General features: G+C 43.9%; 1 protein-coding gene across 1 annotated transcript; it reads left to right on the top strand.

The window, feature by feature from the left end:
• Window positions 1–213: 213 nt before the first annotated feature.
• Window positions 214–14931, top strand: LOC137324947 (di-N-acetylchitobiase-like). The gene is made up of 7 exons (XM_067989638.1): window positions 214–345; window positions 4859–4997; window positions 8683–8891; window positions 10426–10597; window positions 10686–10783; window positions 11944–12105; window positions 14746–14931. The coding sequence occupies exons 1-7, from the start codon at window positions 214–216 to the stop codon at window positions 14929–14931; spliced, it is 1098 nt and encodes a 365-aa protein (XP_067845739.1).
• The last annotated feature ends 7047 nt before the right edge of the window (window positions 14932–21978 follow it).

Genomic DNA, 21978 nt, shown 5'->3' with positions numbered 1-21978 from the left:
AGGAAGGGGGAGAAGAGAACGTCCCTGTAAATGTTGCATTTCAGAGTATGAAGATTGTAACAACATTTCACTATTGCCACATCCACCAACACAGAGAGAGAGAGAGAGAGAGACTCAGGAGGTGTCATCATCAGTTACATCCGGGTGGATGTCAATAAATGATCTTGCTGCATCTGGTGGATCTTCATATCGGGCAGAGCTCAGGCGGAGAGGATGCGCTGGAGTTTGGAATTGGCGCAGGCCCTGGTCGTGCTCGTGCTGTGGGTCTGCTGCGGCTCCGGGACCGGCTGTCCATGTTCGGATCGGGCTCTGTGCAAACCCGTGACCGTGGAGCATGAGTTCGAGGTGGGTGTTCGGGGCTTGGGGGTGGGTGTTCGTGGGCTGGGGGTGGGTGTTTGTGGGCCGGGGGTGGGTGTTCGGGGGCCGGGGGTGGGTGTTTGGGGGCCGGGGGTGGGTGTTCGTGGGTCGTGGGTGGGTGTTCGGAACAGTCTGAGGGGTGTGGGTCGGGGTGAGGGACAGGTGGAGCTATTGGGATGGGGGTAGAGTCGGGGGGGGAATGTCCGATTATTGTTGAAATGCAAAGTGTCTCATATTATAATCCGTATGTTAAAGTGTTAATATTGGTACAGTTACAGTTTGTATAAAATAGGACCAACCGTAGTATTGAGCAGTGCAAAGATATTTTAACAAGTGCAGCATCCATAAAATGTGTTTTAAAAAATATTTCTACAATGTGCAGAGTCTGAAATGATGTGTGATCTAACTCCTGCAGTGTGTCTGTCTAATACCATGGTTAAGGTCACCGGTTTGTGGTTTCCACAGAATATTGATCCCCAAAACACCAGTTAAAAATCCTGGAATCTCATGTCATAAAAATGACATTTTTCACTCATTGTAAAACTGGGACCTTGGTCACGATTAAACTGAATACAACGGAACAGATCTTTAAAAAATACATTGGTTGCAAAATGACTCTGTAACTGCTGACTGTATTGATGAGGTCAGTATTTACTTCAGAGCAATGTTACTAAGTGGGCAGTGTGGCAGCAACAAGAGCACCACCAATATAACCTGCAGGCTCGATGTGTTCATTCTGCTTTTATCCCACTTCCCCCACCTTCCCACCAACAAAACATTCTTCTGACAGATGGGTGGGATAAAAGTTTCCTCTGCCTGTTGGTTCCAAGAATGAATAAACTTGAATTTATGTCACACCTCATGTCCTCAGGATGTCCCAAAGAACTTCACATGAAATGAATTACTTTTTGAAGTGTTGTCGGCAAACTCAGCAGCAATTTAAAAAAATTTGTTCATGGGATGTGGGCGTCGCTGGCAAGGCCAGCATTTATTGCCCATCCCTAATTGCCCTTGAGAAGGTGGTGGTGAGCCGCCTTCTTGAACCGCTGCAGTCCGTGTGGGGAAGGTTCTCCCACAGTGCTGTTCGGTAAGGAGTTCCATGATTTTGACAAGCGACGATGAAGGAACGTTGATATATTTCCAAGTTGAGATGGTGTGTGACTTGGAGGGGAACGTGCATATGGTGTTGTTCCGATGTGCCTGCTGCCCTTGTCCTTCGAGTTGGTAGAGTTTGCGGGTTTGTGTGGCGCTGTCGAAGAAGCCTTGGTGAGTTGCGACAATGCATCCCATGGATGGTACACACTGCAGCCACTGTGCTCCGGTGGTGAAGGGATTGAATGTTTCAGGTGGTGGATGGGGTAGCAATCAAGTGGGCTGCTTTGTCCTGGATGGTGTGGATTTCTTGAGTGTTGTTGGAGCTGCACTCATCCAGGCAAGTGGAGAGTATTCCATCACACTCTCCTGACTCGTGCCTTGTAGATGGTGGAAAGGCTTTGGGGAGTCAGGAGGTGAGTCAGTCGCCACAGAATACCCAGCCTCTGACTTGCTCTTGTAGCCACAGAATTTATATGGCTGGTCCAGTTAAGTTTCTGGTCAATGGTGACCCCCAGGATGTTGATGATAATGCCGTTGAATGTCAAGGGGAGGTGGTTAGACTCTCTCACATTGGAAATGGACATTGCCTGGCACTTGGCGTGAATGTTACTTGCCACTTATCAGCCCAAACCTGGATGTTGTCCAGGTCGTGTTACATACGGGCACGGACTGCTTCATTATTTGAGGGGTTGCGAATGGAACTGAATACTGTGCAATATTCAGTGAAAATCACCATTTCTGACCTTATGATGGAGGGAAGGTCATTGATGAAGCAGCTGAAGATGGTTGGGCCTTGGACACTACCCTGAGGAACTCCTGCAGCAATGTCTTGGGGCTGAGGTGATTGTCCTCCAACAAGCACTACCATCTTCCTTTGTGCTAGGTATGACTCCAGCCACTGGAGAGTTTTCCCCCTGATTCCCATTGACTTCAATTTTACTCGGGCTCCTTGGTGCCACACTCGGTCAAATACTGCCTTGATTTCAAGGGCTGTCACTCTCACCTCACCTCTGGAATTCAGCTCTTTTGTCCATGTTTGGACCAAGGCTGTAATGAGGTCTGGAGGCGGGAACCAAACTGAGCATCGGTGAGCAGGTTATTGGTGAGTAAGTGTCGTTTGATAGCATTGTCGATGACACCTTCCATCACTTTGCTAATGATTGACAGTAGACTGATGGGGCAGTAATTGGCCGGATTGGATTTGTCCTGCTTTTTGTAGACAGGACATACCTGAGCAATTTTCCACATTGTTGGATAGATGCCAGTGTTGTTGCTGCACTGGAACAGTTTGGCTGGAGGCATTGCTAGTCCTGGAGCACGAATCAGCACTACAGTCGGGATGTTGTCGGGGCCCATAACTTGGCACTTCTTGCTGAAGATGGTTGCAAACACATCAGCCTTGTCTTTAGCACTTACGTGCTGGACTCTGCCATCATTGAGGATGAGCATCTATACAGAGCCTCCTCCTCCCGTTAGTTGTTTAATTGTCCACCACCATTCACGACTGGGTGTGGCAAGACTGCAGAGCTTTGATCTGATCCGTTGGTTGTGGAATCATTTCGCTCTGTGTATGGCATGTTGCTTCCGCTGTTTAGCATGCATGTCGTCCTGTGTTGTAGCTTGACCTGGTTGGCACCTCATTTATTGGTACGCCTGGTGCTGCTCCTGGCATGCTCTTCTGCACTCCTCAATCAACCAGGGTTGATCCCCTGGCTTGTTGGTAATGGTAGAGAGAGGAATATGCCGGGCTATGAGGTTACAGATTGTGCTGGAATACAATTCTGCTGATATGTTCAGAGCAAGGTCCCACAAACAGCAAGTTGCGTGAATGAACAGTTAATGTGTTTCTGCTGATGTTGGTTGAGAGAAAAGTGTTGGCCAGGACACCAAGAGAACTCCCTGCTCTTCAATATTGCCAGTGGTCTATTAGATCCCCTTTAACATCTCATCCAAAAGACAACCCCTCCAACAATGCAGCACTCTCTCATTACTGCACAAAAGTGCCAGCTTGGATGATGCATGTTTGATAGTCTCAGTCCAAATCAAAGGGCCCAAATCACAAAACTGTGATGAACTAAACTGCAGCACTAAATAGGCAGTCTCATTTGAGAACACAGGATGGTTGGTGTGGGAAATGGAAAAATGTCACACTGGTGCAGTATGAGCTGTTTCTCTTTCTCGGGAACTATATTCTGATCTAGTCTTGCTGGTCTCATGGTAGAAATGCTTGATTTGACACCAGGTAGCTTAAATGGAAAAGTTTTTAAACTGTAACTCTAAAGTTGCTTGTAAAATGAGTTTATTTAGTTTAAGTTGTCCTTTTGAATTGTATTGAGCACCAACACTTGGAATGGAGTATTGGGATGTGAGCTCCTTTTCCTCATGTTGTTCAGTTCCTCTCACCTGCACTATTGTGGAGATGGAAGCTCTGAGAGGTTGTTCCTCTTTAGCATATTCTTTTCTCTGGTGGCTGCATTTAGATCGACAATGGTGGTAACCTGAGAATCAGTTCACCAGCCGTTCCTTACCCCGTAACCTGGGGAATTGATAATGGGCCAAATTTTGCTCTACAGGGCATCTCACAGTGCTTGCCGTTACTTGGACCTGCCCTTGCACGTTTTTGAGTGGCAAGTTGCTGAAAGTGCGAACTGATAACGGGGCAGCGAGTGAAACAGGGCATTTGGGAGCTGAGTGAACAGGACAAGCAACAGGGTATCTCCTTAACCAATGAGATTGAAGGATTGTGAAATTAACAGCGCAAGGATTGAGAAGGAAGTGTAAATTAGAGTGGGCGAATTCAATGTCAAATCAGGTACAGAAAGAGAAATAAAGAGAGGAAAAGAAAGATTGGATTAAAAGAGAGAGAAAAAAGCGAGTGAAAGGGGAAGTAAAAAAAAGTTTGAATTTTAAATTTCCATTTTTAAATCTCCAACAGCAATTAAATCCTGAAGGAATGAGACTCCACTCTTGTAATAGTTAATTTTCAGTGCCAGAGATCTTGATTGCCGATAATGAACACATTCACCGTCGTTAAAAAGGTACTTAGACTGGAATGGAAAAGACGTAACTTTCCATGGCGAGTTTCGTTTGAATCTCCTGCGCAAATACATGAACTTTACGTCGTTCAATGAATTTTAACGGTGAGCAAGATAGCGAGATGCTGTTTTCGTGAAGCTAACAGCGGAGCAGCCCAACTCGGTCATCAACTTGTGGATGTTTGAGTTTAACTGCGTATCTGCCCCTCGCCTGAAGTTGCTGTACCATTTACACATAAATAAAACGAGCGCCATTAGCCTCACCATTATTTTGTCAACAAAATCTGGGCCATTGATTGTGAAAATATATATTTTTAAATGGCAGTTTTCTGCCCTTCATTACTGCAATTGACTGCTTTATTTTGTACTAGGTCTTTGTCTTTGATGTTGGAGGAAAGGATTGGAAGTATTATGACTGGTCGAAGGTTACGACTATTGCAGCCTTTGGACCTTACGATCCTGAGCTTTTGTGTTATGCTCATGCGAATCAAGTTCGAGTTGTCCTGAGAGGTAAGTAATTTTTTCACAGAAAAAACAAATGTCCTTCTGTCTTCCAATGCAAGCTGTATTATTGAGAACCACATTCAGTGCACAGCCTTGAATTGCGACCTTACAGTGCTGAAATTCCTCTCCAGCTCCTGCACAACTCAAGCTAATAATTGCACATTCCATCTATAATATATTAAAATCTTACATCCACACACACACCTCCTGCCTACAAAACCTTACTTTCTATTGTCAAGTTTTTCACACTTTTGTGGCAACTTTTTCCATTTATAAATTCCTCTGTCCACATTTATAATGATGTGGAGATGCCGGTGATGGACTGGGGTTGACAATTGTAAACAATTTTACAACACCAAGTTATAGTCCAGCAATTTTATTTGAAATTACACATTTATAATGGGAACTGTCTCCGTAAACTTGATGCACTGTAATTACATCCTCCCCACCAGTGGTGGCACTGTCGCACCTCTGTTTTGCATCTTTCAGCTCAAACTGCCATTTAAATAAAAATTACAATTGATCAAAGTATTATATTAAAAATTAGGACAAAAGTTATGATTTCACAATGGGTTCTGAGTTACATCTGAACACCCTGGTTGAATTATCCCCCACACTCCAATCCTGCTTCGTCTGAATACGACACAAGTCTGGACTCTCTTTGTCCATTGCCATGGGAGATTGACTGGTGATGTATTTTTATTCTACTTTTCACCTCCCAAACTTGCTGGGTTCGTGAGCACTGAGCGGGAGTCTTCTGATCTCGGAGTAGGGGAGGGGAAGAATTCTGAGGAGGGAGATTGTGGGATCCAGCAAGGACTCAGGAGATGGTCAGGGATTGCTGGGATCTGGCAGTATTGGGGAGATGAGGGAATGGAGGGTCTAACATGTCTTGTTGGGGAGGAGTGGGTTCTAATGGAATGGGACCCAAACTGCTATTGACATCTTTGGAAGCATCAGTCCCTCACCCCTCACATGTTCCTGCAAGTTAGGTGCCCGAACCACCGCTTCCCTCATCGTCGCCCTATTCCGATCTTCTGTACTTGCCTTGAGCATTTAAGCAGAAATGCTTGGTTAAGAAAGCCTTAAAAAGCGCAAACAAATCACTGGGGTTCATTTCTAGAGGAAAATAATTCACAGCAGAGAAGTTATGTTAATCTTGTATAGGTCCTTGGTTAGAAAACACTGAGAGTACTGTGCACAGTTCTGGTCTCCATACTACAAAAAGATACAGAAGTACTGGAGAAAGTGCAAAAAGGGTTTACAAGGATGATATCAGAACTGAGAGAGTATAACTATCAGGAAAGACTGAACAGGCTGGGGCTCTTTTCTCTGGAAAAGAGAAGGCTGGGACGTGATCTGATAGAGGTATTTAAAATTATGAATGGGTTCGATTGGGCATATGGAGAGAAGAATTGGCAAGATGTAACGAGTGCCACAGGAATCTGTGTCCTAGTACATGAATCACAAAAAGTTAGTATGCAGGTACAGCAAGTGATTAGGAAGGCAAATGGAATATTGTCATTTATTGCAAGGGGAATGGAATCTTAAAGTAGAGATGTTTTGCTCCAGTTGTGCAGGGCATTGGTGAGACCACATCTGGAATACTGTGTGCAGTTTTGGTCTTCTTATTTAAGAAAGGACATAATTGCTTTGGAGGGAGTTCAGAGAAGGTTCACTCAACTGATTCCTCAGAAGAGGGGGTATCTTGAGAGAAAAGGTTGAACAAGTTGGGCCTGTATACACTGGAGTTTAGAAGAACGAGAGGTTATCATATTGAAACATACAAGGTCCTGAGGGGACGAGAAGGGGTAGATGATGAGAGGAGGTTTCCCTTTGTGGGAGATACTAGAACTAGTGGCCACCAGTTTAAAAATTATGGGTCTCCCATTTAAGACGGAAATGAGGAGGAATTTTTTCTCTCACAGGGTCGTGAGTCTGTGGAACTCCCTTGCCAGAGAACGGTGGAGGCAGGGTCATTGAATATTTCTAAGGCTGAGTACGATAGATTCCTGATTAACAAGGGAGTCAAAGGTTGTAGTAGGTGGACAGGTAAGTAGGGTTGAGGTCACAATCAGATCAATCATGACCTTACCAAATAGCAGAGCAGGCTCGAGGGGCTGAATGGCCTACTCCAGCTCTCGTATGTTCATATGTTCGTATTTTTCCATTTGTGGGCGAGTCCAAAACTAGAGGTAATCCAAATCAATAAGATAGTCACAAATAAATCCAAAAGGGAATTCAGGAAAAACTTCTTTCGTCAGTGAGTGGAAAGAATGTGGAACTTGCTACCACATGGAGTGGCTGATGCAAATGACATAGATGCATTTAAGGGGAAGCTGCAGAAGTATATGAGGGAGAAGGATATGTCCAGGCTTTGGAGACAGGCTGAGGCCTTCAAATAAAAACTTCACTTGTCTTTAAAGTCTTTGCTTCAAGCAAAGACACGAAAAGACACAGAAGAAAATTAGTTGGATAAATTTAAACATGTTATTGTGAAATGCCATTTTTTGAATTTGTATTTTATTTTAGAAACTCTTATTTTATAAATTAAATATTGCAGTTACTGAGGAAAAACATGGTCCATGAAAAACAGTTTCAGCTGCAGGTTGAGAAATCTGTTCCACACCATCACTTGGTGGCCGTAGTGTGGAACTGCATCACCACAGGCCACATTATGGGCAAAATCCTATTATAAAGGAGACAGGACGGGCGTCACTGGATGGGAACACAATTAAAATAGAAAAACAAAAGACACTGTTGACACAGAACTTTTGAATAGAAAGATGACAGGACATACTGTTTTTAACAACCTATAAATAGATAGGTGGAACTTTTATTCCCTGGCACAGCAGCAGTCTGCCACTGATGCCAGGATTTAGAATGAAGAATGCAGTTTAATGAAAGCTCCACCCAATTGTGTCCAGAGCCCAGCACACACGCTCCATTCTTCCGACTCTGGGCGACTGAGATTTCTCCTCTTCCACCATCAATGGCAGAACCTTCAGCTGTTACTGTCTTGAACTCCAGATTCTACTTCTTCAACTTCTTTGTCTTGCTATTTCTCTTCCTATCTTCGAAAGCCTCATCAAAACCTACCTGTTTGACTGTGCCTTTGGTCACTTCCCTCACGTGTCAGCTTGGCTCAGTGGTAGCACTGTGTCTCTCCTCCTGGGTCAGAAGGTTTTGGGTTTACTCCAGGACTTGACACAGAAGTGCAGTACTGAGGGAATGCTGCATTGCCAGAGGTGCTGTGTTTCAGATGAGACCTGAAACAAAGGCTCCACCTGTCTGTTCAAGTGGATGTAAAAGACCCCATTGGCACAATTCAAAGAACAGGGAGTTCTCCTGGTGTCCTGGACAACATTCATCCCTCAACCGACATCACCAAAACAGATTAACTGGCCATTTATCTAATTTCCTGTTTGTGGGGCCTTTCTGGGCACAAATTAACTATCACATCTGCTTGCAAAGCAACAGTGATTACGCTTCAAAAATAATTAATTGGCTATGAAGCATTTAAGGACATCCTGAGGATGTGTCAGGCACTATGTCAATGCAAATTCGAGCTAAATCTCCCTCTACTACTTCCGACTTGATGTTGGCAGTTCTGTCCTGCAAAGTGTCTTGGGACACAATGTTGTGCGAAACATGCTCTATAATTGGAAGTTGTTTCTTCACCCTTCACCAGGAGTTTTTATACTATGGAACATTGTATACAGACAACGCCGAGCAAATTGGATCGATGAGCAATTGCAGTTGGCAAAAAGGCAATTTATGGATGGAATCAATTTGGATGTGAACATTGCTGCTGGAAATGCATCTGTCGGCTATTTCTTCATGCCTCAACTGGTTTCCGAAACCATGGGTGTGTTCCACCGTGAAATACCTGGGTCTCAGGTGAAGGAGCCATTTTTTTCATTGAATGGGGATAAGCAATTTACTTTCTACTTAATTATGAAGGAAGATTGATATTTTTCTGGATAAGTGAATTGAAATCATGATTTTTCGCTGCTGTTTATCAGTGCATCATCTTGTTACAAAGCTGCTTTGACAATTGCTGAGGTTAGAAATTTGAGATTGAATCAGTTTAAGCTGGATATGCAGCAAACTTGATGCTGCATCACTTGTAGCCCAGAATTATACAAGTGACTTGAGTTCCAGCTTCCATGCATGGGATGGTTCGAACTGTAATTTTCACATAGGTTCTCAGAAGGTTACAGCACAGTAGGAGGCCATTTGGCCCAGCGTGCCTGTTCTGGCTCTTTGAAAGAGCTAACTAATTAATCCCACTCCCCTGTTCTTTCCCAACGGCCCTGGAATTTTTTCCCCTTCAATTATTTATCCAATTCCGTTTTGAAAGTTACTATTGAATCTGCTTCCACCACCCTTTCTGGTTTTGCATTCCAGATCATAACAACTCTCTGTGTAAAAAAAATTCTCCACATCTCCCCTCTCATTCTTTTGCCAATCTCCTTAAACCTGTGTCCTCTGGCTATCAACCCTCCTGCCACTGGGAGCATTTTCTCCTTATTTACTCCATCAAAACCCTTCTTCAAAGGAAGAAAAACTTGTCTTAATGGAGATCCCTTTGACATCCTTCAGAAATGTCCCACAGTTCATATCCAATGAGTTACTTTGAAATAAAGGGACTATTAAGGAGGCAAAAAAAGAAATCACTCGCTGCATTTTTATTGGGTAAAGTTTGAAGCAGACTTTTACTGCTGAGAAGATTGCACATAACGGACTTTGATAACTCAGATTACAGTGATATAATTCTTGACCTGAGGCTCCCGAATGCCTTCTTGTTCAGGCAGTGACTACATGAGCCATGCAAATCCTGGTTCGTGCTGAGTTATCTGATTTCAGCTGGGATGTTGGAGGGCACAATTTACGCCTAGTGCCACTGGGTCGGGGAAGGTCAAATGAACCATCTGATCATTATCTGGAAACCTCCCACTGGAAGTGTGACCGTGCAGATGGCCACCAATTGGGTTATACCCCCACCCATGTTAAAATAGCCTGCCAGCACTCAATGTCTGGCCTCACATAAAAGAACTTTGGCCAATTTGACTCGGTATTGGAGTGTGGCTGGCCCTTTTGGGACTACAATTTGGTCACAACTTCATGCCTTTTGGAGAGGAGGAGAGAAAATTGATGGAAAATTGGAGGAAGAAGGTGAGTGAGCAGTGGGGAATTGAACCTGATTAATATTTGATAACCGAGGATCCTATTAATTCTAGCTCACAATTTGCCCCAACTTTATCCTGTTCCTTTTTATACAGTCATGAACACTGTCGAACTCCTAACCTGTTAAATTTACAGTTCCCATGGACCATGTGCGAGTGCATATAAATACCATATAACTACTAGTGATATCCAACATAAGGTATGAGATGAAACTAACTTCTTCTTGTTACTCTTTGGCCCTTAGGTCACATTTAACGTGCCTTGGTCTCCAGACTGCATTGATGGCCGATGCTATGACTTTTTGAGAATTGCAAATTCCTGTGACTTTTTATTTGTGATGTCCTATGATATGCAGAGTCAAATGTGGGACAATTGCTTTGCAAAGGCAAATGCTCCCTATTACCAGACTTTATCAGGTATGTACAATAAGACCATCTGGTTCAGGGTCTACCTGCCCGATATCAATGTGAATCTAAGACCCTCATTATTATTTTCCCCATTTAGGTTACTCCGCTTATATCAATCTGGGAATTGATTCCAGAAAGCTCGTGTTGGGAGTTCCATGGTATGGTTATGACTATCCTTGCACACAGTTTTTTGAGGTAAGGTTTTGTCATTATCTGGCTTTCAGTAATCCGAATTATTTAGAATAGACTATTGTAAACCATTACAAAAGAGCCAGAGGTGATCTGGGGAAACATTTTTTTTACGCAGCGAGTTGTTATGATCTGGAATGCACTGCCTGAAAGGGTGGTGGAAGCAGATTTAATATTCACTTTCAAAAGGGAATTGGATAAATACTTGAGGGGAAAAATTTACAGGGCGATGGGGAAAGAGCAGAGGAATGGGACTAATTGGATAGTTCTTGTGACGAGCCAGCACAGGCATGATGGGCCGAATGACCTCCTCCCTTGCTGTACTTACTATGATACTATGATGTTATGATTGTCTTGTTGCTGTGCAAAATATCCCATTGATTCACTGTTCTGGAGAAATTATTTGTTTGCAGTGCTTGCTCTCTGGGCTTACCTTATCTGTGCTATTTAACATTTTATTCCACTGAGGCCTCCCCTTAACTGCATTCTTCTCGGCTGTAAATCTTAAGCTTCTCTAATCTTTTCTCAAAGCTCATCCCTTTAACACAAGGGATCATAAGAACATAGGAACAGGAGGAGGCCATTCAGCCTCTCAAGCTGTTCCACCATTCAATTAGATCATGTCTGATCTGTATCTTCATTCCATCTACACACGTTGGTTCCATAACCCTTAATACCCTTCCCGAACAAAAATCTATCAATTTCAGTTTTGAAGTTTTCAATTGACCGAGCCTCAACAGCTTTTTGGGGGAGAGAATTCCAGATTTCCACGGCCCTTTTTGTGAAGAAGTGCTTCCTGACATCACCCCTGAACAGCCTTGCTCTAATTTTCAGGTTATGTCCCCTTGTTCTGGACTCTCACACCAGAGGAAATACTTTCTCTCTATCTACCCTTTCAACTGCTTTGATCATCTCAAACACATCAATTACATCACTCCGTAATCTTCTATATTCAGTCTTGTTGCTGTCTATTTGAAATTAGAACCTTGTCCTTGTCTATAAATGTACTATTTAATTTTATATATTTCAGTGAGAGACCCTCCTGTCTAAATTGTAAAACTTATGTTTCTCTAATTGTTCCTCTTTACACTTAGAGATCAGTCATGTTGTTACTGCATTTTTGAAGTTCCCAAAGTAACTATATTTTCATCCTTTTGTATTTTCAGACTGGTAGGTGTGTATTGGAAAAGATTCCTTTCCGAGGTGCCCCTTGCAGTAATGCAGCTGGACGTCAGGTCCCATACAAAGAGATCGTACAGCATGTGCACAAATCAATTACTGGCAGATATTGGGATGATGAGCAGAAAGTCCCGTCTTATATCTACATGGTAAGACTGTCAATCAAAACACAATGGAGAGTTGTGCATTGTCCATTCTTTGCAGAATGCAAACCTTGCAGTATTTCATGATTCAATATTCCCTGTGTGCAGGATTCAGCACAGTTCAGAATGTACAGTTTATACAGTAGAAAATGTGTGTCGTTGGAGAATAGCCAAGAAAATGGGAGTTGACAGACAAAGCACCAAACCCAGTTCCGTTTGTTCAGACATTGTGTATGACCAGTTGCAAAAAATGAGATGAGCTGTGGTCTTTTCAAATCGATCACTTTACACAACCCATATTGACCCTCCTGTGAAAATTAGCGATTGTTTCGTTTGTGAAATGTGTGCCCCTGTCTCCCATTTGATGATCAATTGAGCACAAAAGATTGACGGTAGCGTACCCTGTACATAAGAAAACTGCACAGTAGCAAATACCACACACTCTCGACCTACTGTATTCTAATGTCCTTCAGGGAAGGAAACCTGCCGTCCTTACCCGGTCTGGCCTATATGTGACTCCAGACCCACAGCAATGTGGTTGATTCTTAATTGCCCTCTGAAATGGCCTAGCAAACCACTCAGTTGTAAAATCCAGATACGAAAAGTCATAATAAGAATAAAACCGGATGGACCACCCGGCATCGGACCACTAGGCACCGGACACGACAACGGCAAACCAAGCCCAGTCGACCCTGCAAAGTCCTCCTCACTCACATCTGGGGACTTGTGCCAAAATTGGGAGCGCTGTCCCACAGACTAGTCAAGCAACAGCCTGACACAGCCATACGCACATATCTTTCAACCAACTTCCCAGACTCTTCCATCACCATCCCTGGGTATGTCCTGTCTTCATCAATGACCTTCCCTCCATCATAAGGTCAGAAATGGGGATGTTCGCTGATGATTGCACAGTGTTCAGTTCCATTCGCAACCCCTCAAATAATGAAGCAGTCTGATCCCGCACGCAGCAAGACCTGGACAACATCCAGGCTTGGGCTCATAAGTGGCAAGTAACATTCGCGCCAGATAAGTGACAGGCAATGCCCATCTCCAACAAGAGAGGGTCCAACCACCTCCCCTTGACATTCAACGGCATTACCATCACCAAATCCCCCACCATCAACATCCTGGGGGTCACCATTGACTAGAAACTTAACTGGACCAGCCATATAAATACTGTGGCTACGAGAGCAGGTCAGAGGCTGGGTATTCTGTGGCGAGTGACTCACCTCCTGACTCTCCAAAGCCTTTCCACCAACTACAAGTCACAAGTCAGGAGTGTGATGGAAGACTCTCCACTTGCTTGGATGAGTGCAGCTCCAACAACACTCAGGAAGCTCGACACCATCCAAGATAAAGCAGCCGCTTGATTGGTTCCACCACCCTAAACATTCACTCCCTTCACCACCGGCGCACAGTGGCTGCAGTGCGTACTATCCACAGGATGCACTGCAGCCACTCGCCAAGGCTTCTTCGACAGCACCTCCCAGACCCGCGACCTCTACCATCTCGAAGGACAAGAGCAGCAGGCACATGGAAACAACACCACCTGTATGTTCCCTTCCAAGTCACATACCATCCCGACTTGGAAATATATCGCCGTTCCTTCATCGTCACTGGGTCAAAATCCTGGAACTCCCTTCCTAACAACAGTGTGGGAGAACCGTCACCACACGGACTGCAGCAGTTCAAGAAGGCGGCTCACCACCACCTTCTCAAGGGCAATGAGGGATGGGCAATAAATGCCGGCCTCGCCAGCGACGCCCACATCCCATGAACGAATATAAAAAAATACCTAGTCACATGTCGAATTGACGTTGGCCAAGTTTGCTGAGATACTTGATGCACTGCAGTCAAAGGCTGTGATGCTTGAGCTTTCAGCAGTAACATTGAAATCATGTTTTCCACCTTTCGATTGCAATATTTTGTTCCTTTGAGCAATTTGAAAAGATTATTTTGAAATGATAGAATGTTCCACATTGAGTTAAATCAGACCTTGGATAATTCGATTTATTTTTTTAAATCATTTTCTCTGGAGGCCCATGCTAACTCTGACTTGCAAGTCATCTATCTCTTTCTATTTCCCCCAAATCATTTTTTTCCCAATCAAACACCATAATCTTTTGACTTGTTGCATCTGAATTGACATCTGGGCTGTTCATGTGGATTTTTCGAAGTTGCTGTACTGAGGGAGTGCTGCACTGTCGGAGGTGCCGTCCTTCAGATGACACGTTAAACTGAGGTCCCGTCTGTGCTTTCAATGTGTGCCTTATGTTCATATGTTGCACAGCATCCAGATGAGTTAATTGGTTTGGGTGTTAAAAAAGATAGACTTGGAGCTGCTCCTGCTCCGTTCCCGTTACTTGTGTGGACGTGCAGCGGAAAACCGCGTTTGTGCACGGAAATGGAGTTTCTGCCGACGGTCAGGGGACGGAGTGGGAGAAGCCCTGAGGAAATTGCCGGCCGTAGCCGTAAGTCCCTAATTTTTGAGTTTGTTTTGCTCATTTGTCATTGTGCATTTTCTCATCGTACATTTCAGTCCATTCTGTCTTCTGCTGATGAAGATTTTCAGCATAGTGTCTCGAACTGAGCATTGACACAAACCCCTCGCTCCTATCTGTGTAACTCTTTATTTTCTTATGGCAGGTTAATAATACATTTCATGAGGTCTGGTATGACGATCCACAGAGCATTTCAATTAAGTCAGCGATCATGAAGAAATTGAGACTCCGTGGCATAGGCATGTGGAATGGAAATATGCTGAACTACAGTGATGATCATTTCATAGTAAAGCAAACTGAAGACATGTGGAATGCTCTTTGCCCTTTGTGAGGAAAATAGCGACCTTGAACCATCTAATCTTAACAGAATGTAATCATTTAATTTTGCAAGTAAACTCAGCAAAAAGTGAGCAAGCTTCCAACATTAGAAATTAAAGATAACGCAGATCTTGGAAACAGATGTAACATTTTGTCAAGCTAACGAATTTCTATTCAATGAAAAGAAAATGTACGAATACAATTTGTACTCCAAGATCTGGTCACTTCAGGCATCTCAAGTTGTTTACAAAATGCATCAAATCTGTATTGACTTTCATAATGCTTAATGATAGTGCAGGTTAAAACATCTCGCCGCTAATTATTTACAATTCAGGAAACAAGTCAGCTTTCCCGTTGGGTAATAATCCAATTCTGATATGCACACGCGTGTTGTCTGTTTTATGCACATCTTAATTCTTGACAATGATTTTGATGATTTTATTTTGCTTAGTTATCATTTTGAACCTCGATAACTTTAATTTTCATCTTTCCTCCATTAAGGGGGGGTGAACGGACCAGATAATAGTATCCTGTGTACTGCTAGTATTTTTATTTAATTGTAATATTACAAGACAATGTAACTATTTGAATTTTATTCCACCTGAGTGCTTCACAATTGTCTATTCTTGAAAAGCAATTTAAATTTTTACGGGAACACGTATTTCACAAAATAAAATGTGATGTTTCCAAAGTAAGTGTTTTAGTTGTGTTGCTCCAGGAAAGTGGGGATTGTGTAAATATAAAACAATTGTGGTACCGGTTAAAAAAATTCCCCTCAAGTCTAATCTTGGCACATATATTTAGTAGTCCTTAGTTAATCACTTGCCCTCCCCGTTGCCAACATGTGAAACTCAGTGTTGGGGGGAGGGAGGTCTGTGTCTCATTTTATCTTTATTTACTTTGTAATATTACCAGCAAGAATTGTCCTGGTCTTTATTCCTGAAACAGTTTTCTTCTTTCACAATATTGTTTGACGAATATAGTTCAGAATTTGTTAATATGTGACAGTGGAATACCCTAATATAGAATCATAGAAATTTACAGTACAGAAGGAGGCCATTCGGCCCATCATGTCTGTGCCGACCAATAAAGAGCCATCTCGCCTGATCCCACTTTCCAGTTCCTGGTCCATAGCCCTGTAGGTTGTGGCATTTCAAGTGCATATCCAAGTACCCTTTAAATGCAATGAGGGTTTCTGCCTCTACCAGCCTTTCAGGCAGTGAGTTCCAGACCCTCACCACCCTCTGGATGAAAACATTTTTCTTCAACTCCCCTCTACCAATTACTTTCAATCTATGCCACCTGGTCATTGATCCCTCTGCTGAGGGAACGAGGTCCTTCCTATCCACTCTCGCTCGGCCCCTCATGATTTTATACACCTCATTTAAATCTTCCCTCAGCCTCCTCTGTTCCAAAGAAAACAACCCCAGCCTAACTAATTTTTCCTCTTAGCTAAAATTCTCCTGTCCTGGCAACATCCTCATAAATCTCCTCTGTACCCTCTCGAGTGCAATTACATCTTTCCTGTAATGTGATGAACAGAAATGTATGCAATACTCCAGCTGTGGCCTAACTTGTGTTTTATACAGTTCAAGCATAACCACCTTGCTCTTAAATTCTATGCCTCGGCCAATAAAGGAAAGTATCCCATTTGCCTTCTTTGCGAGAACCAGGCTGAATATAGAAAGTTCAGAGGGAAAGTGAGAAAGGAAATAAGAGGGGCAAAGAGAGAATATGAGAATAGATGGGCGGCCAACATAAATGGGAATGCAAAAGTCTTCCATAGGCATGTGAACAGTAAAGGGGTAGTAAGAGGAGGGGTGGGGCCATTAAGGACCATGAAGGAGAACCACTCATGGAGGTAGGTACCTACATGGCTGAGGTACTAAATGAATACTTTGCATCTGCCTTTACCGAGGAAGAAGATGCTGCCAGGGTCTCAGTAATGGAAGACATAGTTGAGATACCAGATGGATTAAAAATTGATGAAGAAGAGGTACCAGAGAGTCTAGTGAAACTTAAAGTAAATAAGTCACCCGGTCTGGATGGGATGCACCCTACGTTGCTGAGGGAAGTAAGGGTGGAAATTGCGGAGGTACTGGCCATAATCTTCCAAACATCGTTAGATACGGTGGTGTTGCCAGAGGACTGGAGAATTGTAAATGTTCACCCTTGTTCAAAAAAGGGTGGAAGGATAAACCCAGCAACTATAGGCCAGTCAGTTTAACCTCGGTGGTGGGGAAACTTTTAGAAACGATAATCTGGGACAGAATTAGCAGTCATTTGGACAAGTGTGGATTGATGAGGGGAAGCCAGCACAGATTTGTTAAAGGCAAATCGTGTTTAACTAACTTGATCGAGTTTTTTGATGAGGTAACAGAGAGGGTAGATGAGGGCAATGCAGTTGATGTGGTGTATATGGACTTTCAAAAGGCGTTTGATAAAGTGCCACATAACAGGCTCGTCATCAAAACTGAAGCCCATGGAATAAAAGGGGCAGTAGCAGCATGGATACAGAATTGGCTAAGTGACAGGAAACAGAGGATAGTGGTGAACGTTTATTTTTCGGATGGGAGGGAGGTATACAGTGGTGTTCCCCAGGGGTTGGTACGAGGACCACTGCTTTTCTTGATTATATTAATGACTTGGACTTGGGTATGGAGGGCACAGTTAAAACATTTGCAGATGATACAAAACTTAGAAACGTAGTGAACAGTGAGGAGGATAGTTATAGACATCAAGAGGATATAGACAGGCTGGTGGAATGGGCGGACACGTGGCAGATGAAATTTAATGCAGAAAAATGCAAGGTGATACATTTTGGTAAGAAGAACGAGGAGCGGCAATATAAACCAAAGGACACAATTGTAAAAGGGGTGCATGAACAGAGAGATCTGGGGGAGTGTGCACACAAATCTTTGAAGGTGGCAGGGCAGGTTGAGAAAATGGTTAAAAACCATATGGAGTCCTGGGCTTTATAAATAGAGGCATGGAGTACAAAAGCAAGGAAGTCATGATGAACCTTTATAAAACCCTGGTTCGGCCACAGCTGGAGTATTGTGTCCAGTTCTGGGCACCGCACTTTTGGAAAGATGTGAAAGCCTTCGAGAGGGAGCAGAAGAGATTTACTGGAATGATTCCAGGGATGAGGGACTTTAGTTACGTGGATAGACTGGAGAAGCTGGGGTTGTTCTCTTTGGAACAAAGAAGGTTGAGAGGAGATTTGATGGAGGTATTCAAAATCATGAAGGGTCTCGACAGAGTAAATAGGGTTGGCAGAAGGGTCAAGAACCAGAGGACATATATTTAAGGTGATTGGAAAAGAACCAAAGGTGACATGAGGAAAAGCTTTTTCACACAGCGAGTGGTTAGGATCGGGAATGCACTGCCCGAGGGGGTGGTGGAGGCAGATTCAATTATGGTCTTCGAAAGGGAATTGGAAAAGTACTTGAAAGGAAAATGTTTGCAGGGCTACGGGGATAAGGCGTGGGAGAGGGACGAACTGGATTGTTCTGATGCAGAGCCGGCACGGACTCAATGGGCTGAATGGCATCTTCCATGCTATAACCTTTCTATGATGCTGTGATTCTCTGATTCTAACCACCTTATCTACCTGACCTACCTTCAGGGATCTGTAGACATACACTCCAAGGCCCCTCTGTTCCTCTACACTTCTCAGTATCCTCCCATTTATTGTGTATTCCCTTGCCTTGTTTGCCCTCCACAAATGCATTACCTCACACTTCTCCGGATTGAATGCCATTTGACACTTTTTTGTCCACCTGACTGGTCCATTGATATCTTCCTGCAGTCTACAGCTTTCTTCCTCACCATCAACCACACGGCCAACGTTTGTGTCATCTGCAAACTTCTCAATCATACCCCCTACATTTCAGTCAAAATCATTGATATATACCAGAAAAAGCAATGGTCCTAGTGCTGAGTCCTACGGAACCCCACTGGAAACAGCCTTCCAGTCATAAAAACACCCGTCGACCATTACCCTTTGCTTCGATGCACTGCAGCAACTCACCAAGGCTTCTTCGACAGCACCTCCCAAACCCGCGATCTCTACTACCTAGAAGGACAAGGGCAGCAGGCACATGGGAACAACACCACCTGCACGTTCCCTTCCAAGTCACACACCATCTCGGCTTGGAAATATATCGCCGTTCCATCATCGTCGCTGGGTCAAAATCCTGGAACTCCCGACCTAACACCACTGTGGGAGAAACTTCACCCCTCGGACTGCAGCGGTTAAAGAAGGTGGCTCACCACCACCTTCTCAAGGGCAATTAGGGATGGGCAATAAATGCTGGCTTTGCCAGCGATGCCCACATCCCATGAACGAATAAAAAAAAAGCCAATTCTGGATCCAACTTGCCACTGTCCCTTGGATCCCATGGGCTTTTACTTTTCTGACCAGTTTGCCATGTGAGATCTTGTCAAAAGCCTTGATAAAATCCATGTAGACGATATCAAACATGCTACCCTCATAGACCCTCCTTGTTACCTCCTCAAAAAATTCGATCAAGTTGGTCTGACACGACCTTCCCTGAACAAATCCATGCTGACTGTCCTCGATTAATCCGTGCCTTTCTAAATGAGGTTAGGCTGACTGGCCTGTAATTACTCGGTCTATCCCTTTCTCCCGTTTTAAACAATGTTACAACGTTAGCAGTCCTCCAATCCTCCAGCACCAGGCCTGGAACCAGACAGGATTGGAAAATGATGGTCAGAGTCTCCGCTATTTCCTCCCTTGCTTCACGTAACAGCCTGGGATACATTTCATGCTGGCCTTGTGATTTATCTACTTTCAAGGATGCTAAACCCCTTAATATTTCCTCTCTCACTATGCTTATCCCGTCCAATATTTCACACTCCTCCTCAACTACAATGTCTGCATCGTCCCCCTCTTTTGTGAAGACAGACGCAAAGCATTCAGGAAGAGCCATGGCAGATGTCTTTGAGCCTCTCTCCTTGCATTTCTTTCAAGTCAATGCCAAAGTAAACAACTGTCCACTTTGACTGTGGAAAGTTTTCTGAACAAACATTTTTTTAAAAGCACAGCATAATAGACAGTCATCACCTGCTGACACATCACTGCAATCTGTGAGTCTGAGTTTTTTCCTCCATACATCACTCAATGTACAGATCTGTCCAGATACTTTTGAGGTTACAATCATAACAATGGTATTGAAATGCAGAGGGGAAAATCATCACTTTTAAAAATATCTCCATTTTCTATCGTGGTTCTGTCATTAATCCCATATTTTTCTATTTACAGATTTCACCGTGCCTGACGTTACGATCTTCAATAAGAATTCTGTGGACCTCAGTCGCTCAGTAGATTCCCAGAGTGATTGTTTGTGCAGGTGTACTGAAGCAGAAAGACACACGGCTACCTTGTCTTGAAGGAGGATGCAGAGTGTACACATTAACTTGATATTCATTTGTGAATTTAGAATAATATGAAAATTCTGAACTACAGTGTTCATAACAAGATGGACTAACTGTCCAGGAAATTCAACATTCTGAAATGTTCTTTCAAATCGGCCAACAAGTTTTTATTTCTTAGCAACAAATTGTTTGTGAATCATTTATGTCGATAGGAATAAACAATTACTGAAAGTATTCTGTCAGCAACTGAATATGACCCCGGATCTTTTTCTAGTTTCTCCCTTGTCTTCCCTCAAGCCCTTTCTGAGCCCATCTTGTCAACGAGACCTACCTCCTGCTCCATTTACCCCTAAACTGCTGACCACCCAATTTTCCTTCATGGCCCCCATGCTAGCTGACATTGGAAATGGTTCCCTCTCCTCAGGTTACTGCCCCCACCCCGCTCCCTATCAAAACCAACATCATCACTCCTCCTTCTCAAAAACTCACCCTCGACCCCTCCGTCCTTGCAAACTACCACCCCATCTCCAACCCCTGTTTGATCTCCAAACTCCTTGAGCGTGTTGTTGCCTCTCAAATCTCAATTCACCTTTCACGCAACTCCATGGTTTAATCCCTTCAATCAGGTTTCCACTCCTGCCACAGCACAGAATCTGCTCTAATCAAAGTCACAAATAACACATAAATGCCGTGGCTACAAGAGCAGGTCAGATGGTGGGTAATTCAATTGAGGGATCTGTGCATTCTACTTTTTAAACTCTAGAAATGACCAGATGGTCCAAAATAGGCTTTTTCTCTCCTGTACATTCCTGTGTTCCTACAAGTAGAGACCCACAAAGGTTGAATCCCTGTGTCCTGCCTCTGTACCATAATTGGTGAGCTTCTTACAGTCTGTTGTGTCAGTGTGAGTAGAGCACTGTTCTTTATTGGTGGTTGTCATGGAACTTTCTGGGAGTCCTGCAGGGAAAGGAGAGGGTGGATCTGATCGGGTAGTCCCTGACCAGATGGTCGATACCATTTGGCAGAACCCCTTGTCACCAGAACTGACCAACATGCACCAAGATGTAGCCTGGATGGTGGTGAGAAGGGGCCTCCGAGTGCGGTCCTTCCAACACGCACGAAATCTCAGTGCCACCGCGAGCTGCCCTCGAGGATGCAGCGGGGACAAGACCGTCGTCAACCTCCTGATGGACTGCCCCTTCGCGCAGAAGGTTTGGAGAGAGATGCGTTGGTATCTGTCCCGATTCATCCCCAACAGCTGGGTAATATAGGACGCTGTGCTCTATGGCCTGTTCCCAGGGACACACACCGAGACAGATATCAACTGCTGCTGGAAAACGAGCAACTCGGTGAAGGAGGCCCTTTGGTTGGCCCGAAATCTGTTGGTCTTCCAGCTGAAGGAGCTGTCCACGACCGAGTGTTTCTGACAGGCACATTCCAAGGTCCAGGAGTAGATGCTGCGGGATGCACTGAAGCAAGTGCAGCCCAAGCAAAGGCTCTATGGGGAAAGGCCACCGAGTAAGGCCATCCCACTTTGTATTGTACAAAATGTATTCGATGCTATGTACTGTGTTTTGAATTGTAATAATGAGATCATAGTGTGTACGATCTGCATTGTATTGGTTCGAACTATATTGATTGAAATTGTGTCTTTTTACGT

The sequence above is a fragment of the Heptranchias perlo genome, chromosome 9 (assembly GCF_035084215.1).
Source record: "Heptranchias perlo isolate sHepPer1 chromosome 9, sHepPer1.hap1, whole genome shotgun sequence".
In the NCBI taxonomy this organism is placed as follows: Eukaryota; Metazoa; Chordata; class Chondrichthyes; order Hexanchiformes; family Hexanchidae; genus Heptranchias; species Heptranchias perlo.
This window is presented reverse-complemented; position numbering and strand designations above follow the sequence as displayed.